The sequence below is a fragment of the Oncorhynchus kisutch genome, linkage group LG30, assembly GCF_002021735.2.
Source record: "Oncorhynchus kisutch isolate 150728-3 linkage group LG30, Okis_V2, whole genome shotgun sequence".
Taxonomy (NCBI): Eukaryota; Metazoa; Chordata; class Actinopteri; order Salmoniformes; family Salmonidae; genus Oncorhynchus; species Oncorhynchus kisutch.
In genome coordinates, this window is record NC_034203.2 from 4,929,950 (window position 1) to 4,957,863 (window position 27,914).

At 43.7% G+C, this 27,914-nt stretch overlaps 1 protein-coding gene across 1 annotated transcript in view; it reads right to left on the reverse strand.

Moving 5' to 3' along the window:
* Positions 1 to 3,740: 3,740 nt before the first annotated feature.
* fam49ba (family with sequence similarity 49 member Ba) overlaps positions 3,741 to 27,914 on the reverse strand; it is a 52,813-nt gene continuing 28,639 nt past the window's right edge. The window contains exons 6-11 of the mRNA XM_020467031.2: positions 9,300 to 9,377; positions 6,383 to 6,499; positions 5,908 to 5,987; positions 5,496 to 5,622; positions 4,996 to 5,066; positions 3,741 to 4,240 (exon numbers count right to left, since the gene is read on the reverse strand). Of these exons, the coding sequence (XP_020322620.1) occupies positions 4,171 to 4,240; positions 4,996 to 5,066; positions 5,496 to 5,622; positions 5,908 to 5,987; positions 6,383 to 6,499; positions 9,300 to 9,377 (543 nt within the window). The 3' untranslated portion in view covers positions 3,741 to 4,170. The remainder of the gene's footprint in view (positions 4,241 to 4,995; positions 5,067 to 5,495; positions 5,623 to 5,907; positions 5,988 to 6,382; positions 6,500 to 9,299; positions 9,378 to 27,914) is intronic.

Genomic DNA, 27,914 nt, shown 5'->3' on the forward strand with positions numbered 1-27,914 from the left:
TTCTCTCATTTTGTCTGTCATAGTTGAAGTGTACCTATGATGAAAATTACAGGCCTCTCTCATCTTTTTAAGTGGGAGAACTTGCACAATTGGTGTCTGACTAAATACTTTTTTGCCCCACTGTATAAAAGCAACAGATACCATTAATAAGAAGGGGCTAGAAGCATCTTATATGGTGAGCTACCAAGTGGCTGGGACAGGCAAGCCCCGTACTATTGTGGAGAACTTAATTCTTCCTGCTGCCGCGGATATGGCTGGGTCAATAATGGGGAGAAAAGGCCCAACAAACTACAGACAATTCCTTCATCAAACAACACTGTTTAATGACGCATCAGTGACATGGCGGGAGATGTTTTGAAACAGTTACCGCGTCACATACAAGCCAGTGAGTTCTATGCGTTCCAGCTGGATGAGTCAACAGACGTGGCAGGCCTGGCACAGATCCTGGTATATTCCAAGCCGGTCATGGGTGCATCTCAGGTCCTAAACGATATCATAACCATAACAGGACTGTGCAGCCGTCTTCATCGACTTGGCCAAGGCTTTCGACTCTGTCAATCACCGCATTGTGATCAGCAGACTCAACAGCCTTGGTTTCTCAAATGACTGCCTTACCTGGTTCACCAACTGCTTCTCAGATAGAGTTCAGTGTGTCAAATCGGAGGGCCTGTTGTCCGGACCTCTGACAAACTGGCCCGTCTATAGGGGTGCCACAAGGTTAAATTCTCGGGCTGACTGTATACATCAATGATGTCGCTCTTGCTGCTGGTGATTCTCTGATCCACCTCTACGCAGTGTGAGGTTATTTTCCTGACACCACACTCCAAGGGCCCTCACCTCCTCCCTGTAGGCCGTCTCGTCGTTGTTGGTAATCAAGCCTACCACTGTTGTGTCGTCCGCAAACTTGATGATTGAGTTGGAGGCGTGCGTGGCCACGCAGTCGTGGGTGAACAGGAAGTACAGGAGAGGGCTCAGAACGCACCCTTGTGGGGCCCCAGTGTTGAGGACCAGCGGGGAGGAGATGTTGTTGCCTACCCTCACCACCTGGGGGCGGCCCGTCAGGAAGTCCAGTACCCAGTTGCACAGGGCGGGGTCGAGACCCAGGGTCTCGAGCTTGATGACGAGCTTGTAGGGTACTATGGTGTTGAATGCCGAGCTGTAGTCGATGAACAGCATTCTCACATAGGTATTCCTCTTGTCCAGATGGGTTAGGGCAGTGTGCAGTGTGGCTGAGATTGCATCGTCTGTGGACCTATTTGGGCGGTAAGCAAATTGGAGTGGGTCTAGGGTGTCAGGTAGGGTGGAGGTGATATGGTCCTTGACTAGTCTCTCAAAGCACTTCATGATGACGGATGTGAATGCTACGGGGCGGTAGTCGTTTAGCTCAGTTACCTTAGGTTTCTTGGGAACAGGTGGCCCTCTTGAAGCATGTGGGAACAGCAGACTGGTATAGGGATTGATTGAATATGTCCGTAAACACACCGGCCAGCTGGTCTGCGCATGCTCTGAGGGCACGGATGGGGATGCCGTCTGGGCCTGCAGCCTTGCGAGGGTTAACACGTTTAAATGTTTTACTCACCTCGGCTGCAGTGAAGGAGAGACCGCATGTTTTCGTTGCAGGCCGTGTCAGTGGCACTGTATTGTCCTCAAAGCGGGCAAAAAAGTTATTTAGTCTGCCTGGGAGCAAGACATCCTGGTCCGTGACTGGGCTGGATTTCTTCCTGTAGTCCGTGATTGACTGTAGACCCTGCCACATTCCTCTTGTGTCTGAGCCGTTGAATTGAGATTCTACTTTGTCTCTGTACTGACGCTTAGCTTGTTTGATAGCCTTGCGGAGGGAATAGCTGCACTGTTTGTATTCGGTCATGTTACCAGACACCTTGCCCTGATTAAAAGCAGTGGTTCGCGCTTTCAGTTCCACACGAATGCTGCCATCAATCCACGGTTTCTGGTTAGTGAATGTTTTAATCATTGCTATGGGAACGACATCTTCAACGCACGTTCTAATGAACTCGCACACCGAATCAGCGTATTCGTCAATATTGTTATCTGACGCAATACGAAACATGTCCCAGTCCACGTGATGGAAGCAGTCTTGGAGTGTGGAGTCAGCTTGGTCGGACCAGCGTTGGACAGACCTCAGCGTGGGAGCCTCTTGTTTTAGTTTCTGTCTGTAGGCAGGGACCAACAAAATGGAGTCGTGGTCAGCTTTTCCGAAAGGGGGGCGGGGCAGGGCCTTATATGCGTCGCGGAAGTTAGAGTAACTATGATCCAAGGTCTTTCCACCCCTGGTTGCGCAATCGATATGCTGATAAAATTTAGGGAGTCTTGTTTTCAGATTAGCCTTGTTAAAATCCCCAGCTACAATGAATGCAGCCTCCGGATAAATCGTTTCCAGTTTGCAGAGAGTTAAATAAAGTTCGTTCAGAGCCATCGATGTGTCTGCTTGGGGGGGGATATATACGGCTGTGATTATAATCGAAGATAATTCTCTCGGTAGATAATGCGGTCTACATTTGATTGTGAGGAATTCTAAATCAGGTGAACAGAAGGATTTGAGTTCCTGTATGTTTCTTTCATCACACCATGTCACGTTAGCCATAAGGCATACGCCCCCGCCCCTCTTCTTACCAGAAAGATGTTTGTTTCTGTCGGCGCGATGCGTCTCTCTGGTGAGCCATGTTTCCGTGAAGCAAAGAACGTTGCAGTCTCTGATGTCCCTCTGGAATGCTACCCTTGCTCGGATTTCATCAACCTTGTTGTCAAGAGACTGGACATTGGCAAGAAGAATGCTAGGGAGTGGTGCACGGTGTGCCCGTCTCCGGAGTCTGACCAGAAGACCGCCTCGTTTCCCTCTTTTTCGGAATCGTTTTTTTGGGTCGCTGCATGGAATCTACTCCGTTGTCCTGTTTGTAAGGCAGAACACAGGATCCGCGTCGCGAAAAACATATTCTTGGTCGTACTGATGGTGAGTTGACGCTGATCTTATATTCAGTAGTTCTTCTCGAGTGTATGTAATGAAACCTAAGATGACCTGGGGTACTAATGTAAGAAATAACACATAAAAAAACTAAAAACTGCATAGTTTCCTAGGAACGAGAAGCGAGGCGGCCATCTCTGTCGGCGCCGGAAGGCTTGTTAGGCTATGTGTGGAAGCCAGGAGATGCTAAATATATTTGTTAATTAATGGTCAATTACCGTGAGACTGACAGTTATTTGCTTGACAATCACCGGCTGACTAAATGTTGTGAACGCCACAGCCCTAGTTGTGTCAATGCCAGGCTATAAAATAAAGTGTTACCAAATTATCTATTAATCCTACATAATTTCATAAGAACTACTAGATGGCCTAGGACTGCGTTTCTGAGAAAGGGTTTCCCAAACTGTTCATGTTTCTCATGGGGTTGTAGGGTGTGTTATTCATAAGGGGCGGCAGGGTAGCCTAGTGGTTAGAGCGCTGGACTAGTAACCGGAAGGTTGCAAGTTCAAACCCCGAGCTGACAAGGTACAAATCTGTCGTTCTGCCCCTGAACAGGCATTTAACCCACTGTTCCTAGGCCGTCATTGAAAATAAGAATTTGTTCTTAACTGACTTGCCTGGTTAAATAAAGGTAAAATAAAAATAAAATAAATAAGGGAAATAGTTTGTACTTAAATAGTGAGGTAAGAGTCAGTAATGGTGACACATTATTTGAACCCGTTATTTGAATCTATTAAGAAATAAGTGATCAGAGAAAAGCTTTAGAAAAATCACAAAAGCTTTATTTTCCCTCTCACATGAATTGTCATTGAAAAATAACTTGACATTATATTATACAAATACTGTAAAACTCCCCCTGTAAAAATTCTAATACAAGATTTATGCTGCCATCATATAAAATGAAGTCCCTTGAGCAGTATCTTCTTCAATAAAGTACCTCATACTGTGAAATTATTACAAATTATTATTGTTTCAGTCAAAATGTTCCAGTGAAATGACTTTCCTTACTGATCCACAAATGTCCAGACATCCAGCTGGTGAGACACTAAGTCAGTAGCTGCTACTTGATATGGCCTTGTTACATGAATGATTTCTTTACAACAGTACCAAACATGGTGCCTCTCACTGGAAATAGAAGATCATCCTTATTCCAGAAACTACAGAACGTTGGATGCTATTTAAACATTCTCTCAGTTAACTTGCAACATATTTTTGATTTGCTTGGAGGTAGTCTCGTCATTCAGATGTTTTGTTGTGTACCTGAACGTGAAGAAAGAGAGTACAGTCTGAACATCTATCCAAAACAACTCTAGTGTTACCTAAAAACAATATTAACAGTAGATTGCAGCTAAATGGTATAAATCATCTTAACATCCACATATTTGCTCTGAAGAATTGCTGAGTCATTTGATGTACTGATGGAAAGGTCTGGACTCTAGGGTAAGATAACATAGATAAGGAAGCATTTTATTGTCTGCTTCACAGAAATGTGCCTCATAAATAAACTCCTTACAGGACATAAAAATAGATACCATACAACATACAAAAGCATGTGGTGGGCAGGGGACTGAACAGAGTGGTGATAACATATTATCACTTCTGGCAAAACAGTGTTCAAGAACAAATCAACAACATGCTAGTATAGTAGTGGCCTGAGGGCACACACTTAATGTGTTATAGCTGCTGCCTTACCAGGAACTAACAAGGATCCTTAATAAATACAAATACAAAACACAAACAATGTAATATAACATGGGTGGACAACTTCAGTCATGGGTGGCTGCAATGCCAAACTCTTACACATCTGATTAATCTAATCATGGTCAACTTTGAAGACCCATAAATTGGTTGATTACATGAGTCAGGTGTGTTAGTGTGGCCCTTTAACACGGAAGTTGTGACCCCTGTCATTGAAAAGTAATTTAACATGTAGTTAGCATGTAAGTACACACACACTATTATACATTCAAGATGGCAGATAACCATAGCATGTATAGGACAGAGAAGCCACTTACCTGAGAGCATTTAGCAGGCCTTCCACACTGCTTTGAGGCTGATCCTTTAAGACTTTGATGCACCCTTTCATCTATATCAAAACAAAGTCAGTTACACATTTATGGTTCCATATGTCAGTGTCCCTGTATGTAATTCCTGCGGGATCCCTAGGAGGTGCACATTTTTGTTTTAGCCCAGCAGTAACACACCTGATTCAACTAATCATGGGCTGGTTGTTAGTGGATTATTTAATTTGTGTTGTTGGACTAGAACAACGTTTCCCCTCCCTGTTGATACAACAGTGATATATTAAGTCGTTTTTCAGGTATGACAACATCTGGGGCTGTATGTATTAAGCATCTCAGAGTAGGAGTGCTGATTAAGTATCAGTTTGGCCTTTTAGATCACAATGAATCAGATTACATAGACAGGGGAGACCTGATCCTAGATCAGCAGTCCTGCCCTGAGACGCTTGATACATACGGCCACAATAAATGTCATAAGAACTCTGTTAACGCACCTCGATCTTGGAGGACTTGACGAAGGCTCCAGCAGGGTGAACATAGTCATAAAGAATGATCACTCCCACCATCACACGCAAACAGAAGGACACAGTATCCTCGCTGGCAAAACGGCTACGGTATTCCCTGTGGACGCACACACACACAAACACGCGTGCGCAAAGACACGTGTGTAGACACACAAGCGAACACACGCAGTCACATGCATGCCCCCAAACACACAGACAAACCAAAAAACAAACAGCATTTATAAATAGATGTTTAGTGTTCAAAGAAATTAAAATTCAAAGCAGATGCAACAAAGCAGACAGACTTCATGGTAGAAAGTACAGTACAGAGTCATTTGTGATCTGATTTTCTGAATGTCACAGAGGGGAAAATAAATTGGACTAGAAAAGAGGTCTGTCTCACGGAGTTTCCAGCATGACTTTGCATACGCTGGCCATCGTGCACAAGCAGTCCGTTGTGTTTTCAATGGGTAGATCTGTGTTCTGGTCAAATCAACAGAAAACACCATCTTATTGACACAGCTTTTGTAACCTTTCACATTGATGTTTTCCTAAAGCAAAACAGCACTAAACGGTGCAATTTTATTTGACTGTGCGATACTGTTTGAAGAAAAACTGCTGTACGATAAGCCAGAAGATGAGAATAAACTACGTAGCTAACATATTTTGCCATGTCTGTTTTCCATGATCACTGTCAAATAAACTGATACTGTAGCTCCCTCTTTATCAGAGACAGATGCTGCCCTGTTCCATTACATTTGGCAAATTACAATTCAACTAAAGTATCATCAAGTTGTCCAGTGAACTGCCTATCCAGGACTTTCACACTATGAAATAGGAGCTATTATTCTTAAACAATGTAATGCTTTTTCACTTACGTCTGAAACAAACTTTGTTGTAGCGTCGCTTAGCGTTTTCAGCATGGGCGTGGCATTGGCGTAGAACAGAGACATCCGATTGGCCAGCTCATTGTTGACTTCGTTCTCCTCCTCTGCCTGAAAGCAAAAGATTTGGGCCAGGATTGAATCAGATCAGTGGTAACCCATGTTAGCAGACAAACACGTAGCTTTTCATGGATTTTGTTTCAGCGGTGTCTGAGATGTAACTGCGTTAGAGCTGTCAAATCGGTGACCGCATGGCTGATCATTGTCACAAAACAACACCGTCCTTATAACCCACAAGAGTTAGAAGCTCTAAACAAGAATGTCAGGCTATGTAAAATCATTAAAGAAACTGATAGGGATTTCTATCAGCCTAATTGAGGTGTAGAGTACATCATGCATTCCTGTGTTCAAACTTGTAATGTGGCTGCATGGGATTTCTACTAATGCGACTTAGTGAATCCAATGGCAATGTCCACGATAAGTAACATAAGGAGCCGCTTGTGTATTTGACAGATCTAATGTAGTTATACCTCAGACACCGCCTAAACAAAAGCAATGAAAAGCTATGTGTTTGTCGGCTAACATGGGTTACAGCTGATCTAATTGAATCCTGGCCTTGGGTGTCTTTCAAACAAAAATAGAATTGAAAGAAGTATACAACAGGATTAGTGCTGTTAGGATGTCATAAATGTTTTATAATTCTTTAAGTGTTAATATAACACCATACTTCACAAGAAGGCCGGACAGAAAAAACACCAGCATCAAAACTTATGCTATATCCTTAAATATATATATTTTTTTTACAAATATTGAATTTAGTATATAATTTCAAATTCATATGCAAAATACAGTTGAAGTTGGAAGATTACATAGACTTAGGTTGGAGTCATTAAACATAATTTTTCAACCACGCCACAAATGTCTTGTTAACAAACTATAGTTTTGGCAGGTCGGATAGGACATCTACTTTGTACATGACACAAGTAATTTTTCCAACAATTGTTTACAGACAGATTATTTCACTTATAATCCACTGTATCACAATTCCAGTGGGTCAGAAGTTTACATGCACTAAGTTCACTGTGCCTTTAAACAGCTTGGAAAATTCAAGAAAATTATGTCATGGCTATAGAAGATTCTGATAGGCTAATTAATGTAATTTGAGTCAATTGGAGGTGTACCTGAAGGTACCACGTTCATCCGTACAAACAATAGTACGCAAGTATAAACACCATGGGACCACGCAGCCGTCATACCGCTCAGGAAGGAGACGCATTCTGTCTCCTAGAGATGAACGCACTTTGGTGCGAAAAGTGCAAATAAATCCCAGAACAACAGCAAAGGACCTTGTGAAGATGCTGGAGGAAACAGGTACAAAAATATCTATATCCACAGTAAAATTAGTTCTATATCGACATAACCTGAAAGGCCGCTCAGCAAAGAAGAAGCCACTGCTCAAAAACCGCCATAAAAAGCCAGACTACGGTTTACAACTGCACATGGGGACAAAGATTGTACTTTTTGGAGAAATGTCCTCTGGTCTGATGAAATAAAAATATAACTGTTTGGCCACAATGACCATTGATATGTTTGGAGGAAAAAGGGGGAGACTTGCAAGCCGAAGAACGCCATCCCAACCGTGAAGCACGGGGTGGCAGCATCATATTGTGGGGCTGCTTTGCTGCAGGAGGGACTGGTGCACTTCACAAAATAGATAGGAAGGAAATGTAGGAAGGAAATGTATGTGGATATATTGAAGGAACATCTCAAGACATCAGTCAGGAAGTTAAAGCTTGGTCGCAAATGGGTCTTCCAAATGGACAATGACCCCAAGCACATTTCCAAAGTTGTGGCAAAATGGCTTAAGGACAGCAAAGTCAAGGTATTGGAGTGGCCATCACAAAGCCCTGACCTCAACCCTATAGAAAATTTGTGGGCAGAACTGAAAAAAGCATGTGCGAGCAAGGAGGCCTGCAAACCTGACTCAAACCAGCTCTGTCAGGAGGAATGGGCCAAAATTCACCCAACTTATTGTGGGAAGCTTGTGGAAGGCTACCTGAAACGTTTGACCCAAGTTAAACAATTTAAAGGCAATGCTACCAAATACTAATTGACTGTACTGTATGTAAACTACCCACTGGGAATGTAATGAAAGAAATAAAAGCTAAAATAAATAATTATTATTACTATTATTCTGAAATGTCACATTCTTAAAATAAAGTGGTGATCCTAACTGAACTAAGACAGGGAATTTTTACTAGGTTTAAATGTCAGGAATTGTGAAAAACGGAGTTTAAATGTATTTGGCTAAGGTGTATGTAAACTTCTGACTTCAAGTGAGGGAATTTTTACTAGGTTTAAATGTCAGGAATAGTGAAAAACAGAGTTTAAATGTATTTGGCTAAGGTGTATGTAAGTGCAACTTGTGAATTTTGGGCAATTCATTCTATCAAAACTGTAATAAGACATTACACAGTCAGCACACTACTTGCTGTGCTGTTCTGCATGCATTCTACGTGTCATTTTACATGCGCTCTTCTGCCTCATTTACATAGGCCCTCAAGTAATTATTCACAAGTCGCATGGGCTCTTAATTGGAGACACAAGGTCAATGCTCCCCCTGTCTCGTCAACACCCATGGGGCTTTCCCTTTGACCAATGGGAGGATGAGGTGACTAATGTACTACTGTTAGAATCCATATACTGTGGGTATGTTTAACTCTGTGTGTGTGTGTGTGTGTGTGTGTGTGTGTGTGTGTGTGTGTGTGTGTGTGTGTGTGTGTGTGTGTGTGTGTGTGTGTGTGTATACAGTATCAGTCAAAAGTTGATATGAAAAAGTATGCACTCACAAATGTAAGGCGCTCTGGATAAGAGCATCTGCTAAATGACTTAAATGTAAATGTACACTCACGGCAACATTGTTGATGCGCATGCGGTTGAGTGTTCTCCTGTAGTAGCTGAAATCATTCTGGATGGCAGGGTTCGTCATCTGTAGTAGAGGGTGCAAATGTCAACACAAAATCACTCATGATTATCTTCAATGTCCCACAGTGGGGAGTTGAGGAGGGATTGTGCCAATTTGAAATCCAGTTATTAGTACTTAGCCTGTCGTACTAGCCTATCTCCTGAACTCTGACTGTCTTGATGGCTAGTTGACTATTTAAAACAGGTGTGTTCATGCTGCGCTGGAACAAAAGTGTGACAGCAACACTTAGCTTGCTTAAAAATATATAATTCTTGTTCACAATTCATTGTATCCTCTGTCTCGCAAACAAACATAACAACACCTTAGCCAGCTGCACAGACGAAATATAGCAATTTGATGGCATTTCAAGCTGAGGAGTGAGATTACCAATCAATCTAGAATGGGTAACTACTAATAGGCTGGTGCTATTTATCTAACTAAAAGCTTCGCTCAACCCTAAACCTCATCTGGATCTATTATTGAATAATGTGGCTATTGAGCAAGTTGAAGAGACTAAACTGCTGGCTTTCACACTAGATAAACCAACTGTCATGGAGAAAACATATAGCCTCAATGGTACTAAAATGGGAAGAGGTCTGTCTATGATAAGGCATTGCTCTTTCTTGACATCTCAATCAACCAGACAGGTCCTACAGGCCCTAGTTTAGTCGTACCTGGACTACTGTCCAGATGTGTGGTCATGTGCTGCAAAGAAGGACATAGGCAAATTGCAGTTGGTCCAGAACAGAGCAGCATTTAGTTGTCCACATATTGCACTTAGATGTCCACGAATGTCAATGACATGCATGTCAATTTCTCCTTGCTCAAAGTTGAAGAGAGATTGACTGCATCACTATTGATCTTTGTGCAAGGTGTTGATGTGTTGAAGGTACCGAACTGTCTGTTCCAGCAGTTGGCACACAGTTTGGACACTAACTGGTATCACACACATAACCAGAGGTCTACTCACAGGTCTACTCACAGTCCCCAAGTCCAGAACAGAAGCTGGGAAACACAATATTAAATAGAGCCATGGCTACATGGACGTTCTGCCACCCCAGGTAACTCAAGCTAGCAATAAAAACAGAAAATAACGGATAAAAGAACACCTTACGACACAACGGGGACTGTGAAAAGACACACATTTTGATATATTTTGAATGGTATAATGTATTGTAATGTATATTATGTATTGCTATGTATATTATGTATTTTATATATTGTTATGTATATTATGTAATGTATTATGTTGTGCTATGTATATGATGCATTGTATTATCATGCCGTGTATTATGGATTGTTTTATGTTGTGCTATGTATATGATGTGTTGTATTATAGTGTATTGCATTATGTATTGTATTATGTAGTGTTATGTATATGATGTGTTGTATTATGTATTGTGTTATGTATATTGTGCATTGTATTATGTAGTCTATTATGTATTGTATAATATGTTATGTACAGTATAATATGCATTGTATTATGTAGTGTTATGCATAATTACGTATTGTATTATGTAGTGTAGTATGCAATGTTATGTATATTATGTATTGTATTATGTAGTGTTATGTACTGTATATTATGTATTGCTATGTATATTATGTATTGTTTTATATATTGTTATGTACATTATGTCATGTATTATGCATTGTATTATGTTTTTTAATTCATTTTAATTTTATTTCACCTTTATTTAACCAGGTAGGCTAGTTGAGAACAAGTTCTCATTTGCAACTGCGACATGGCCAAGATAAAGCATAGCAGTGTGAACAGACAAACAGAGTTACACATGGAGTAAACAATTAACAAGTCAATAACACAGTAGAAAAAAAGGGGAGTCTATATACATTGTGTGCAAAAGGCATGAGGAGGTAGGCGAATAATTACAATCTTGCAGATACACTGGAGTGATAAATGATCAGATGGTCATGTACAGGTAGAGATATTGGTGTGCAAAAGAGCAGAAAAGTAAATAAATAAAAACAGTATGGGGATGAGGTAGGTAAAAATGGGTGGGCTATTTACCGATAGACTATGTACAGCTGCAGCGATCGGTTAGCTGCTCAGATAGCAGATGTTTGAAGTTGGTGAGGGAGATAAAGTCTCCAACTTCAGCGATTTTTGCAATTCGTTCCAGTCACAGGCAGCAGAGAACTAGGACGAAAGGCGGCCAAATGAGGTGTTGGCTTTAGGCATGATCAGTGAGATACACCTGCTGGAGCGCGTGCTACGGGTGGGTAGCAAACTGAGATAAGGCGGAGCTACCTAGCATGGAATTGTAGATGACCTGGAGCCAGTGGGTCTGGCGACGAATATGTAGCGAGGGCCAGCCGACTAGAGCATACAGGTCGCAGTGGTGGGTGGTATAAGGTGCTTTAGTGACAAAATGGATGGCACTGTGATAAACTGCATCCAGTTTGCTGAGTAGAGTGTTGGAAGCTATTTTGTAGATGACATCGCCGAAGTCGAGGATCGGTAGGATAGTCAGTTTTACTAGGGTAAGTTTGGCGGCGTGAGTGAAGGAGGCTTTGTTGCGGAATAGAAAGCCGACTCTAGATTTGATTTTCGATTGGAGATGTTTGATATCAAATCAAATCAAATCAAATTTTATTTGTCACATACACATGGTTAGCAGATGTTAATACGAGTGTAGCGAAATGCTTGTGCTTCTAGTTCCGACAATGCAGTAATAACGAACAAGTAATCTAACTAACAATTCCAAAAAACTACTGTCTTATACACAGTGTAAGGGGATAAAGAATATGTACATAAGGATATATGAATGAGTGATGGTACAGAGCAGCATAGGCAAGATACAGTAGATGATATCGAGTACAGTATATACATATGAGATGAGTATGTAAACCAAGTGGCATAGTTAAAGTGGCTAGTGATACATGTATTACATAAGGATGCAGTCGATGATATAGAGTACAGTATCTACGTATGCATATGAGATGAATAATGTAGGGTAAGTAACATTATATAAGGTAGCATTGTTTAAAGTGGCTAGTGATATATTTACATAATTTCCCATCAATTCCCATTATTAAAGTGGCTGGAGTTGAGTCAGTGTCATTGTCAGTGTGTTGGCAGCAGCCACTCAATGTTAGTGGTGGCTGTTTAACAGTCTGATGGCCTTGAGATAGAAGCTGTTTTTCAGTCTCTCGGTCCCAGCTTTGATGCACCTGTACTGACCTCGCCTTCTGGATGATAGCGGGGTGAACAGGCAGTGGCTCGGGTGGTTGATGTCCTTGATGATCTTTATGGCCTTCCTGTAACATCGGGTGGTGTAGGTGTCCTGGAGGGCAGGTAGTTTGCCCCCGGTGATGAGTTGTGCAGACCTCACTACCCTCTGGAGAGCCTTATGGTTGAGGGCGGAGCAGTTGCCGTACCAGGCAGTGATACAGCCCGACAGGATGCTCTCGATTGTGCATCTGTAGAAGTTTGTGAGTGCTTTTGGTGACAAGCCTAATTTCTTCAGCCCCCTGAGGAGGCTGCTGTGCCTTCTTCACGATGCTGTCTGTGTGAGTGGACCAATTCAGTTTGTCTGTGATGTGTATGCCGAGGAACTTAAAACTTGCTACCCTCTCCACTATTGTTCCATCGATGTGGATAGGGGGGTGTTCCCTCTGCTGTTTCCTGAAGTCCACAATCATCTCCTTAGTTTTGTTGACGTTGAGTGTGATGTTATTTTCCTAACACCACACTCCGAGGGCCCTCACCTCCTCCCTGTAGGCCGTCTCGTCGTTGTTGGTAATCAAGCCTACCACTGTTGTGTCGTCCGCAAACTTGATGATTGAGTTGGAGGCGTGCGTGGCCACGCAGTCGTGGGTGAACAGGGAGTACAGGAGAGGCCTCAGAACGCACCCTTGTGGGGCCCCAGTGTTGAGGATCAGCGGGGAGGAGATGTTGTTGCCTACCCTCACCACCTGGGAGCGGCCCGTCAGGAAGTCCAGTACCCAGTTGCACAGGGCGGGGTCGAGACCCAGGGTCTCGAGCTTGATGACGAGCTTGGAGGGTACTATGGTGTTGAATGCCGAGCTGTAGTCGATGAAGAGCATTCTCACATAGGTGTTCCTCTTGTCCAGATGGGTTAGGGCAGTGTGCAGTGTGGTTGAGATTGCATCGTCTGTGGACCTATTTGGGCGGTAAGCAAATTGGAGTGGGTCTAGGATGTCAGGTAGGGTGGAGGTGATATGGTCCTTGACTAGTCTCTCAAAGCACTTCATGATGACGGATGTGAGTGCTACGGGGCGGTAGTCGTTTAGCTCAGTTACCTTAGCTTTCTTGGGAACAGGAACAATGGTGGCCCTCTTGAAGCATGTGGGAACAGCAGACTGGTATAGGGATTGATTGAATATGTCCGTAAACACACCGGCCAGCTGGTCTGCGCATGCTCTGAGGGCGCGGCTGGGGATGCCGTCTGGGCCTGCAGCCTTGCGAGGGTTAACACGTTTAAATGTCTTACTCACTTCGGCTGCAGTGAAGGAGAGACCGCATGTTTTCGTTGCAGGCCGTGTCAGTGGCACTGTATTGTCCTCAAAGCGGGCAAAAAAGTTATTTAGTCTGCCTGGGACCACGACATCCTGGTCCGTGACTGGGCTGGGTTTCTTCCTGTAGTCCGTGATTGACTGTAGACCCTGCCACATGCCTCTTGTGTCTGAGCCGTTGAATTGAGATTCTACTTTGTCTCTGTACTGGCGCTTAGCTTGTTTGATAGCCTTGCGGAGGGAATAGCTGCACTGTTTGTATTCAGTCATGTTACCAGACACCTTGCCCTGATTAAAAGCAGTGGTTCGCACCTTCAGTTTCACACGAATGCTGCCATCAATCCACGGTTTCTGGTTAGGGAATGTTTTAATCGTTGCTATGGGAACGACATCTTCAACGCACGTTCTAATGAACTCGCACACCGAATCAGCGTATTCGTCAATGTTGTTGTTTGACGCAATACGAAACATCTCCCAGTCCACGTGATGGAAGCAGTCTTGGAGTGTGGAGTCAGCTTGGTCAGACCAGCGTTGGACAGACCTCAGCGTGGGAGCCTCTTGTTTTAGTTTCTGTCTGTAGGCAGGGATCAACAAAATGGAGTCGTGGTCAGCTTTTCCGAAAGGGGGGCGGGGCAGGGCCTTATATGCGTCGTGGAAGTTAGAGTAACAAGGATCCAGGGTCTTTCCACCCCTGGTTGCGCAATCGATATGCTGATAAAATTTAGGGAGTCTTGTTTTCAGATTAGCCTTGTTAAAATCCCCAGCTACAATGAATGCAGCCTCCGGATAAATCGTTTCCAGTTTGCAGAGAGTTAAATAAAGTTCGTTCAGAGCCATCGATGTGTCTGCTTGGGGGGGGATATATATGGCTGTGATTATAATCGAAGAGAATTCTCTTGGTAGATAATGCGGTCTACATTTGATTGTGAGGAATTCTAAATCAGGTGAACAGAAGGATTTGAGTTCCTGTATGTTTCTTTCATCACACCATGTCACGTTAGTCATAAGGCATACGCCCCCGCCCCTCTTCTTACCAGAAAGATGTTTGTTTCTGTCGGCGCGATGCGTGGAGAAACCCGCTGGCTGCACTGCTTCGGATAGCGTCTCTCCAGTTAGCCATGTTTCCGTGAAGCAGAGAACGTTACAGTCTCTGATGTCCCTCTGGAATGCTACCCTTGCTCGGATTTCATCAACCTTGTTGTCAAGAGACTGGACATTGGCAAGAAGAATGCTAGGGAGTGGTAGGAAGGAGAGTTTACAGTCTAGCCAGACACCTAGGGACTTATAGATGTCCACATATAAAAGGTCAGAACCATCCAGGGTGGTGATGCTAGTCAGGCGTGCGGGTGTAGGCAGCGAACGGTTGAAAAGCATGCATTTGGTTTTACTAGCGTTTAAGAGCAGTTGGAGGCCACGGAAGGAGTGTTGTATGGCATTGAAGCTCGTTTGGAGGTTAGATAGCACAGTGTCCAAGGACGGGCCGGAAGTATATAGAATGGTGTCGTCTGTGTAGAGGTGGATCAGGGAATCGCCCGCAGCAAGAGCAACATCATTGATATATACAGAGAAAAGAGTCGGCCCGAGAATTGAACCATGTGGCACCCCCATAGAGACTGCCAGAGGACCGGACAGCATGCCCTCCGATTTGACACACTGAACTCTGTCTGCAAAGTAGTTGGTGAACCAGGCAAGGCAGTCATCCGAAAAACCGAGGCTACTGAGTCTGCCGATAAGAATATGGTGATTGACAGAGTCGAAAGCCTTGGCAAGGTCGATGAAGACGGCTGCACAGTACTGTCTTTTATCGATGTCGGTTATGATATCGTTTAGTACCTTGAGCGTGGCTGAGGTGCACCCGTGACCGGCTCGGAAACCAGATTGCACAGCTGAGAAGGTACGGTGGGATTCGAGATGGTCAGTGACCTGTTTGTTGACTTGGCTTTCGAAGACCTTAGATAGGCAGGGCAGGATGGATATAGGTCTGTAACAGTTTGGGTCCAGGGTGTCTCCCCCTTTGAAGAGGGGGATGACTGCGGCAGCTTTCCAATCCTTGGGGATCTCAGACGATATGAAAGAGAGGTTGAACAGGCTGGTAATAGGGGTTGCGACAACGGCGGCAGATAGTTTCAGAAATAGAGGGTCCAGATTGTCAAGCCCAGCTGATTTGTACGGGTCCAGGTTTTGCAGCTCTTTCAGAACATCTGCTATCTGGATTTGGGTAAAGGAGAACCTGGAGAGGCTTGGGCGAGTAGCTGCGGGGGGGCGGAGCTGTTGGCCGAGGTTGGAGTAGCCAGGCGGAAGGCATGGCCAGCCGTTGAGAAATGCTTGTTGAAGTTTTCGATAATCATGGATTTATCGGTGGTGACCGTGTTACCTAGCCTCAGTGCAGTGGGCAGCTGGGAGGAGGTTCTCTTGTTCTCCATGGACTTCACAGTGTCCCAGAACTTTTTGGAGTTGGAGCTACAGGATGCAAATTTCTGCCTGAAGAAGCTGGCCTTAGCTTTCCTGACTGACTGCGTGTATTGGTTCCTGACTTCCCTGAACAGTTGCATATCGCGGGGACTATTCGATGCTATTGCAGTCCGCCACAGGATGTTTTTGTGCTGGTCGAGGGCAGTCAGGTCTGGAGTGAACCAAGGGCTATATCTGTTCTTAGTTCTGCATTTTTTTAACGGAGCATGCTTATCTAAAATGGTGAGGAAGTTACTTTTAAAGAATGACCAGGCATCCTCAACTGACGGGATGAGGTCACTGTCCTTCCAGGATACCCGGGCCAGGTCGATTAGAAAGGCCTGCTCACAGAAGTGTTTTAGGGAGCGTTTGACAGTGATGAGGGGTGGTCGTTTGACTGCGGCTCCATAGCAGATACAGGCAATGAGGCAGTGATTGCTGAGATCCTGGTTGAAGACAGCGGAGGTGTATTTGGAGGGCCAGTTGGTCAGGATGACGTCTATGAGGGTGCCCTCGTTTACAGATTTAGGGTTGTACCTGGTGGGTTCCTTGATGATTTGTGTGAGATTGAGGGCATCTAGCTTAGATTGTAGGACTGCCGGGGTGTTAAGCATATCCCAGTTTAGGTCACCTAACAGAACAAACTCTGAAGCTAGATGGGGGGGCGATCAATTCACAAATGGTGTCCAGGGCACAGCTGGGAGCTGAGGGGGGTCGGTAAGCAGGCGGCAACAGTGAGAGACTTATTTCTGGAGAGATTAATTTTCAAAATTAGTAGTTCGAACTGTTTGGGTATGGACCTGGAAAGTATGACATTACTTTGCAGGCTATCTCTGCAGTAGACTGCAACTCCTCCCCCTTTGGCAGTTCTATCTTGACGGAAAATGTTATATTTGGGTGTGGAAATCTCAGAATTTTTGGTGGCCTTCCTGAGCCAGGATTCAGACACGGCAAGGACATCAGGGTTAGCAGAGTGTGCTAAAGCAGTGAGTAAAACAAACTTAGGGAGGAGGCTTCTGATGTTGACATGCATGAAACCAAGGCTTTTTCGATCACAGAAGTCAACAAATGAGGGTGCCTGGGGACATGCAGGGCCTGGGTTTACCTCCACATCACCCGCGGAACAGAGGAGTAGTATGAGGGTGCGGCTAAAGGCTATCAAAACTGGTCGCCTAGAGCGTTGGGGACAGAGAATAAAAGGAGCAGATTTCTGGGCATGGTAGAATATATTCAGGGCATAATGCGCAGACAGGGGTATGGTGGGGTGCGGGTACAGCGGAGGTAAGCCCAGGCACTGGGTGATGATGAGAGAGGTTGTATCTCTGGACATGCTGGTTGTAATGGGTGAGGTCACTGCATGTGTGGAAGGTGGGACAAAGGAGGTATCAGGGGTATGAAGAGTAGAACTAGGGGCTCCATTGTAAACTAAAACAATGATAACTAACCTGAACAACAGTATACAAGGCATATTGACATTTGAGAGAGACATACAGCGAGGCATACAGTAATCATAGGTGTTGAATTGGGAGAGCTAGTTAAAACAGTAGCTAAAACAGTAGGTGAGACAACAACAGCTAATCAGCTAGCACAACAACAGCAGGTAAAATGGCGTTGACTAGGCAGGGAGGGTCGGATTAACTACACACAGAGCCTGAGTGCGGCTGGGGCCGACAGATAAAACATAAACAAGCAGAATGGAGTACCGTGATTAATGGACAGTCCAGCATGCATCAGCTATGTAGCCAAGTGATCAGTGTCCAGGGGGCAGTGGTGGATGGGACAGGGAAGCTAGACTGGCGAGTATTATCCAGGTAAAAAAATAAAAAAATGTCTGGCTGTGCAGAAGGTAAAAGCCGCTAGCAGTGGCTAACAATGACTAAATAGTTTGTAGCTAGTTAGCTGGTTAGCTATCTGCTATCTGAGCAGCTAACCGATCGCTGCAGCTGTACATAGTCCATCGGTATATAGCCCACCCAATTTACCTACCTCATCCCCATACTGTTTTTATTTGATTTACTTTTCTGCTCTTTTGCACACCAGTATCTCTACCTGCACATGTTCATCTGATCATTTATCACTCCAGTGTTAATCTGCTAAATTGTAATTATTCACTCCTATGGCCTATTTATTGCCTACCTCCTCATGCCTTTTGCACACACTGTATATAGATTATTTTTGTTCTACTATGTTATTGACTTGTTTATTGTTTACTCCATGTGTAACTCTGTGTTGTTGTCTGTTCACACTGCTATGCTTTATCTTGGCCAGGTCGCAGTTGCAAATGAGAACTTGTTCTCAACTAGCCTACCTGGTTAAATAAAGGTGAAATAAAAAAATAATATACGGTACATAACTGTACATTTTTTATTTTATGTATTGTATTATGTAGTGTTATGTATATGATATATAGTATTATGCATTATGTATTGTATTATATTATGTAGGGTTACGTATATTATGTATAGTATTATGTATTGTATTATGTAGGGTTATGCATATTATGTATTGTATTATATTATGTGGTATGTCCAGTGCATTCAGAAAGTATTCAGACCCCTTCACCTTTTCCACATTTCGTTACATTACAGCCTTATTCTAAACTGGATTAAAACAAATATTTCCCTCAATCTACATACAATACTCCCCCAAAAAACATGTTTTTTTTATTTGTGCAAATCTATTAAAAATAAACAACTGAAATATCACATTTACATAAGTATTCAGACCCTTACTCAGTACTTTGTTGAAGCACCTTTGGCAGCGATTACAGCCTTGAGTCTTCTTGGGTAGGAAGCTATAAACTTGGCACACCTGTATTTGAGGAGGTTCTCCCATTCTTCTCTGTAGATCCTCTCAAGCCCTGTCAGGTTGGATGGGGAGTGTTGCTGCACATCTATTTTCAGATCTCTCCAGAGATCTTTGATAGGTTTCAAGTCTAGGCTCTGGCTGGGCCACTCAAGGATTTTCTGAGATTTTGTCACGAAGCAACTCGTGCATTGTCTTGGCTGTGTGGCCTGATTGATGGAGTTCTGCAGAGATGGTTGTCCTTCTGGAAGGTTCTCCCATCTCCACAGAGGAACTCTAGAGCTGTCAGACTGACCATCGGGTTCTTGGTCACCTCCCTGACAATGGTCTTTCTCCACCAAATGCTCAGTTTGGCCGGGCGTCCAGCTCCAGGAAGAGCCTTGGTGGTTCCAAACTTCTTCCAAGAAGAATGATGGAGACCACTGTGTTCTCCAAACTTCTTCCAAGAAGAATGATGGAGACCACTGTGTTCTTGGGGACCTTCAATGCTGCAGAAAAGTTTTGGTAGCCTTCCCCAGATCTGTGACTCGACACAATCCTGTCTCGGAGCTCTACGAACAATTCCTTCGACCTCATGGCTTGGTTTTTGAACTGACATGCACTGTCAACTGTGGGACCTTTATATGGACAGAGGTGTGTGCCATATAATGTCAAGAACAGCTCAAATAAGCAAAGAGAAATGACAGTCCATCATTACTTTAAGACATGAAGGTCAGTCAATCTGGAACATTTCAAGAACTTTGAAAGTTTCAAGTGCAGTCGCAAAAACCATCAAATGCTATGATGAAACTGATTCTCATGAGGACAGGCACAGGGAAAGGAAAACCCAGAGTCATCTCTGCTGCAGAAGATAAGTTCATTAGAGTTAATTACACAGATTGCAGCCCAAATAAATGTAGTAACAGACACAGTAACAGGCACATATCAACATCAACTGTTCAGAGGAGACTGCGTGAATCAGGCGTTCATGGTCAAATTGCTGCAAAGAAACCACTACTAAAGAACACCAATAAGAAGAAGAAGAGACTTGCTTGGGCCAAGAAACACAAGCAATGGACATTAGACCTTACACACCTCCAGGCTGTGTAAGGGCTATTTGACCAAGGAGAGTGATGGAGTGCTGCATCAGATGACCTGGACTCCACCATCACCCGACCTCAACCCAATTGAGATGGTTTGAGATGAGTTGGACCACAAAGTGAAGGAAAAGCAGCCAACAAGTGCTCAGCATATGTGAGAAGTCCTTCAACATGGTTGGAAAATCTATCCTCATGCACCTGTTTGAGAGAATGCCAAGAGTGTGCAAAGCTGTCATCAAAGATAAGGGTGGCTATATTTGGGGTGGCAGGTAGCCTAGTGGCTTGAGCGTTGGACTAGTAACCGGAAGGTTGCAAGATAGAATCGCCGTAGCTGACAAGGTAACAATCTGTTGTTCTGCCCCTGAGAAGGCAGTTAACCCACTGTTCCTAGGCTGTCATTGAAAATAAGAATGTGTTCTTAACTGACTTGCCTAGTTAAATAAAAATCTATTTTGATTTGTTAGACACTTTTTTGGTTACTAAACTCAGCAAAAAAAGAAACGTCCTCTCATTGTCAACTGCTTTAATCTTCAGCAAACTAACGTGTAAATATTTGTATGAACATAACAAGATTCGACAACTGAGACATAAACTAACAGAAATTGAATAATGTGTCACTGAACAAAGGTGGGGTCAAAATTCAAAGTAACAGTCAGTATCTGGTGTGGCCACCAGCTGCATTAAATACTGCAGTTCATATCCTCCTCATGGACTGCACCAGATTTGCCAGTTCTTGCTGTGAGATGTTACCCCACTCTTCCACCAAGGCACCTGCAAGTTAATGGCCCTAGCCCTCCTCCTCCGATCCAACAGGTCTCAGACGTGCTCAATAGGATTGAGATCCGAGCTCTTTGCTGGCCATGGCAGAACACTGACATTCCTGTCTTTTAGAAAATCACGCACAGAACGAGTAGTATGGCTGGTGGTATTGTCATGCTGGAGGGACATGTCAGGATGAGCTTGCAGGAAGGGTACCACATGAGGGAGGAGGATGTCTTCCCTGTAACGCACAGCATTGACATTGCCTGCAATGACAACAAGCTCAGTCCGATGATGCTGTGACACACCACCCCAGACCATGACCCTCCACCTCCAAATCGATCCCGCTCCAAAGTACAGGCCTCGGTGGAATACTCATTCCTTCGACGATAAACGCGAATCTGACCATCACCCCTTGTGAGACAAAACCGTGACTCGTCAGTGAAGAGAACTTTTTACCAGTCCTGTCTGGTCCAGCAACGGTGGGTTTGTGCCCATAGGCAACATTGTTGCCGGTGATGTCTGGTGAGGACCTGCCTTACAACAGGCCTACAAGCCCTCAGCCCATCCTCTCTCAGCCTATTGCAGACAGTCTGAGCACTGATGGAAGGATTGTGCATTCCTGGTGTAACTCGGGCAGTTGTTGTTGCCATCCTGTACCAGGTGTGATGTTCGGATGTTCCGATCCTGTGCAGCTGTTGTTACACGTGGTCTGCCACTGCGAGGATGATCAGAAGTCCGTCCTGTCTCCCTGTAGCGCTGTCTTAGGTGTCTCACAGTACGGACAATGCAATTTATTGCGCTGGCCACATCTGCAGTCCTCATGCCTCCTTGCTGCATGCCTAAGGCATGTTCACGCAGATGAGCAGGGACCCTGGGCATCTTTCTTTGGTGTTTTTCAGAGTCAGTAGAAAGGCCTCTTTAGTGTCCTAAGTTTTCATAACTATGACCTTAATTGCCTACCTACTGTAAGCTAGTGTCTAAGTTAGTGTCTTAAAGACCATTCCACAGGTGCATGTTAATTAATTATTTATGGTTCATTGAACAAGCATGGGAAACAGTGTTTAAACCCTTTACAATGAAGATCTGTAAAGTTATTTGGATTTTTACAAAATCTTTGAAATACAGGGTCCTGGAAAAGGGGCGTTTATTTTTTTGCTGAGTTTACATGATTCCATATGTGTTATTTCATAGTTTGGATGTCGTCACTATTATTCTACAATGTAGAAAATAGTCCATATAAAGAAAGACCCTTGAATGAGTAGGTGTGTCCAAATTTTTGACTGGTATTGTATGTAAATAGGTATTTATGTTTTATATTTTTAATACATTTGCAAACATTTCTAAAAACCTGTTTTCACTTTGTCATTATGGGGTATTGTGTGTAGATAGCTGAGGATTTTTAAAAAAATGTATCCATTTTAGAATAAGGCTGTAACGTAACAAAATGTAGAAAAAGTCAAGAGGTCTGAATACTTTCTGAAGGCACTGTATATTGTATTTGTTGTGTATATTACATTTGTTGTGTTTTTTTTCCTGTTTGGACCTCAGGAAGAGTAGTCGCTGCCTTGGAAGCAGCTAATTGGCGGATCGTAATAAAATGCTAAATACTAATACGAACTCCATTACAAAATCATGTATGGTAGTGTCAATTAAAGGTTTGGATGAGGTTTTAGGAAGACAGTGTGGATGGGGGGAGGAGAGGGAATATACCTGTGTTCCAGCACAGCTTGCATTTAAAAAGGTATTCACTAATGACCCAGGCTTCCCCTCCAGGACAAATCCTTTCCATTTTGAAGTGATATTTACCTATTGTATACAAGCTGCCTTTACTCCAACTTAAATTTTTCCTTAACATTTCTTATTCCCCCTTTCTAGTTTTCTATTGTGCTCTGCTATCTCTCTCTCCCTTCCTCCTCACTTCGGCCTAAATTCAATCATATCCCAGCTAGCCGACACTCGCATAGCTGTTGTTTTGGCAGTGTCGGAGGTGGAACTGTGTTAGAGCTGTGAAGATCCACAAGTGGCTCCCGGCATTACACCTAAAGCGGACATTGCCATTGGATGCACCGAGTTGCATTAGTAGAAATCTCATGCAGCTGTGTTACAAGTGTGGACACTTGTGAAGTAATCTACACCTCAAATTAGGCTGATAGAGATCCGTATAATTTGGGGTAATGGTTTTCAATTTGAGCATCACTGTTTCTATATAGCCTACACTTTTTTGTTCTGAACATAATATGCAGGTGGAAAGGGTGTGGCTTCATGATAATGACCACAAGAGAAGCCACTCACGGTTTTGACAGCTCCAACGCAGTTACTCCTCCGAGACTGCCAAACATATATATGCGGGTGTTGGCAAGTACAAGTAAATACTTTGTCTGATTGAAACTAGGCTTTGCTCACACATTGTCCTCCCTTTCTGCCTTATTTTATCTGACTCTTGTCTCCTCTTTCTTGTGTTTATATTCAGTCCCTCTCAGATTCAGTTCCCCTGGTTCGTTTTCTACATTGCACTGAATGATGACATAGATATTCAGCTAGCAGGATACACACTGCTCCGGCTAGATAGAACAGATAGAACAGCACACTCCGGTAAGAAGGGGGGGGGGGCGGTCTGTGCATATTTGTAAACAACAGCTGGTGCACGAAATCTAAGGAAGCCTCTAGATTTTGCTAGCGTGAAGTATTTTATGATAAACTGCAGACCACACTATTTGCCAAGAGAGTTTTCATCGATACTTTTCGTGGCTGTTTATTTACCACCACAGACGGACGCTGGCACTAAGACCGCACTCAGTCAGCTGTATAAGGAAATAAGCAAACAGGAAACCACACACCCATAGGCGCAAAACCTAGTGGCTGGAAACTTTAATGCAGGGAAATTAAATCAGTTTAATCTAATTTCTATCAACATGTTAAATGCGCAACCAGAGGGAAAAACATTCTAGATCACCTGTACTCCACACACAGAGATGAGTACAAAGCTCTCCCTCGCCCTCCATTTGGAAAATCTGACCACAATTCTATCCTCCAGATTCCTGCTTACAAGCCAAAATTAAAGCAGGAAGCACCAGTGGTCTACAAAAAAAGTGGTCAGATGAAGCAGATGCTAAACAACAGAACTGTTTTTCTATCACAGACTGGAACAGGTTCCGGGATTCTTCCGATTGCATTGAGGTGTACACCCAATCAGTCACTGGCTTTATCAATAAGTGCATTGACGACATCGTCCCCACAGTGACTGTATGTACATACCCCAACCAGAAGCCATAGATTACAGGTAACATTCGCACTGAGCTAAAGGGTAGAGCTGCCACTTTCAAGGTACGGGACTCTAACCCCGAAGCTTATAAGAAATCCTGCTATGCCCTCTGACAAACCATCAAACAGGCTAAGCTGCCTGCCATCCAGGACCTCTACACCAGGCGGTGTCAGAGGAAGGTGTCAAAGACCCCAGCCACCCCAGTCATAGACTGTTCTCTCTACTACTGCATGGCAAGCAGTACCAGAGTGCCAAGTCTTGGACCAAAAGGCTTCTCAACAGCTTTTACCCGAAAGCCATAAGACTCCTGAACAGGTCATCAAAACCAAACCCCTCTTTTACGCTACTGCTACTCTCTGTTTATCATATATGCATAGTCACTTTAACCATACCTACATGTACATACTACCTAGCCCGACTAACCGGTGCCTGTATATTTATTTTTTATTTCACCTTTATTTAACCAGGTAGGCTAGTTGAGATCAAGTTCTCATTTGCAACTGCGACCTGGCCAAGATAAAGCAAAGCAGTTGTGGCACAGACAACAACACAGAGTTACACATGGAGTAAACAATAAACAAGACAAAAACACAATAAACAAGTCAATGACACAGTAGAAAAAAGAAAGTCTATATACAGTGTGTGCAAAAGGCATGAGGAGGTAGGCAATAAATAGACCATAGGAGCGAATAATTACAATTTAGCAGATTAACACTGGAGTGATAAATGAGCAGATGGTGATGTGCAAGTAGAGATACTGCTGTGCAAAAGAGCAGAAAAGTAAATAAAATAGAAACAGTATGGGGGTGAGGCAGGTAAATTGGATGGGCTATTTACAGATGGACTTATGTACAGCTGCAGTGATCGGTTAGCTGCTCAGATAGTTGATGTTTAAAGTTGGTGAGGGAAATAAAATTCTCCAACTTCAGCGATTTTTGCAATTCGTTCCAGTCACTGGCAGCAGAGAACTGGAAGGAAAGAGTCGGCCCCACCAAATGAGGTGTTGGCTTTGGGGATGATCAGTGAGATATACCTGCTGGAACGTGTGCTACGGGTGGGTGTTGTTATCGTGACCAGTGAACTGAGATAAGGCGGAGCTTTAGCTAGCATAGACTTATAGATGACCTGGAGCCAGTGGGTCTGGCGACGAATATGTAGCGAGGGCCAGCCGACTAGAACATACAGGTCGCAGTGGTGGGTGGTATAAGGTGATTTGGTAACAAAATGGACGGTACTGTGATAGACTGCATCCAGTTTGCTGAGTAGAGTGTTGTAAGCTATTTTGTAGTTGATATCGCCAAAGTCGAGGATTGGTATAGGATAGTCAGTTTTACTAGGGTAAGTTTGGCGGCGTGAGTGAAGGAGGCTTTGTTGCAAAATAGCCGATTCTAGATTTGATTTTGGATTGGAGATGTTTAATATGAGTCTGGAAGGAGAGTTTACAGTCTAGCCAGACACCTAGGTCCACATATTCTAGGTCGGAACCGTCCAGGGTGTGATGCTAGTCGGGCGGGTGGGTGCGGGCAGCGAATAGTTGAAAAGCATGCATTTGGTTTTACTAGCGTTTAAGAGCAGTTGGAGGCCACGGAAGGAGTGTTGTATGGCATTGAAGCTTGTTTGGAGGTTAGTTAGCACAGTTTCCAAGGAAGGGCCAGAAGTATACAGAATGGTGTAGTCTGCGTAGAGGTGGATCACGGAATCGCCCGCACCAAGATCATTGATATATACAGAGAAAAGAGTCGGCCCGAGAATTGAACCCTGTGGTACCCCCATAGAGACTTCCTTGAGGTCCGGACAACAGGCCCTCCGATTTGACACACTGAACTATGTCTGCAAAGTAGTTGGTGAACCAGGCGAGGCAGTCATTAGAAAAACCAAGGCTATTGAGTCTGCCGATAAGAATACAGTGATTGACAGAGTCGAAAGCCTTGGCCAGGTCGATGAAGACGGGTACACAGTACTGTCTTTTATCAATGGCGGTTATGATATCATTTAGTACCTTGAGCGTGGCTGAGGTGCACCTGTGGAGTTTGGAGTTTGGAGTTAGAGCTACAGGATGTGAATTTCTGCTTGAAAAAGCTAGCCTTTGCTTGCTAGCCTTTGCTTTCCTGACTGCATGTAATGGTTCTTGACTTCCCTGAACAGTTGCATATCGTGGGGACTATTCAATGCTATTGCAGTCCGCCACAGGATGTTTTTGTGCTGGTCAAGTGCAATCAGGTCTGGAGTGAACCAAGGGCTATATCTGTTCTTAGTTCTGCATTTTTTGAATGGGGCATGCTTATCTAAGATGGTGAGGAAATTACTTTTAAAGAATGACCAGGCATCCTCTACTGACGGGATGAGGTTAATATCCTTCCAGGATACCCGGGTCAGGTCGATTAGAAAGGCCTGCTCACAGAAGGGTTTTAGGGAGTGTTTGACAGTGATGAGGGGTGTTCGTTTGACCGCAGACCCATAGCGGAAACAGGCAGTAAGGCAGTGATCGCTGAGATCCTGATTGAAAACAGTGGAGGTGTATTTGGAGGGCAAATTGGTCAGGATCATGTCTATGAGGGTGCCCATGTTTACGGATTTAGGGTTGTACCTGGTGGGTTCCTTGATGATTTGTGTGAGATTGAGGGCATCTAGCTTAGATTATAGGACTGCGGGGCGTTAAGCATATCCCAGTTTAGGATATGACACGGCAAGGACATCCGGGTTGGCGGAGTGTGCTAAAGCAGTGAGTAAAACAAACTTAGGGAGGAGGCTTCTGATGTTGACATGCATGAAACCAAGGTTTTTGCGATCACAGAAGTCAACAAATGAGGGTGCCTGGGGACACGCAAGGCCTGGGTTTACCTCCACATCACCCAAGGAACAGAGGAGGAGTGGGATGAGGGTACGGCTAAAGAATAAAAGGAGCAGATTTCTGGGCGTGGTAGAATAGATTCAAGGCATAATGCGCAGACATGGGTATGGTGGGGTGCGGGGGTAAGCCCAGGCACTGAGTGATGATAAGAGAGGTTGTATCTCTGGATAAGCTGGTTATATAGCCTCGCTATATAGCCTCGCTACTTGTTATAGCCTCGCTACTGTTATTATTTCTCGCTACTGTTTTTTATTTCCTTACTTATCTATTGCACACCTAATACCTATTTTTTACTTAAAGATTGCACTATTGGTTAAGGCCTGTAAGTAAGCATTTCACTGTAAGGTCTACACCTGTTGTATTTGGCACACGTGACAAATAAACTTTGATTTGATTTATTCTCCCTGTCATCTTCTCTCCCTCTTTCATTCTCTCCGTATCATCTCATTCATTTCATATCTCTATCACTTTCTTTGTTGCTGATAATTTACACTTAATACCATTATACAAAAAAATGACCACAGTGGAGATCATTGAGAAAATCGATTTAGTGTTTCATCCATACTATTTCCTCATGATCTCTGATTTCTTGTAGTCTTTCATTCAGAATATCGTTCTTTTCTCCCTTTGAAAATAATGCTATGCAGAGGAATATGCATTTGAAAGGAGTTGAGGATACAGTCGCTGACAACCGCAGACTAAAACATGGAAACTCTTCTATTCTTACCAGTAGGAAAAAATATATATATAACCCATTCCCAAACAATGTTCTGCGCTTACCTCTATCGTTTGGTTAAAAACAAACTTGACAACTATCTCTTCTCTTTCGGCTTCCTACTTATGAAATGTGTCTTCCG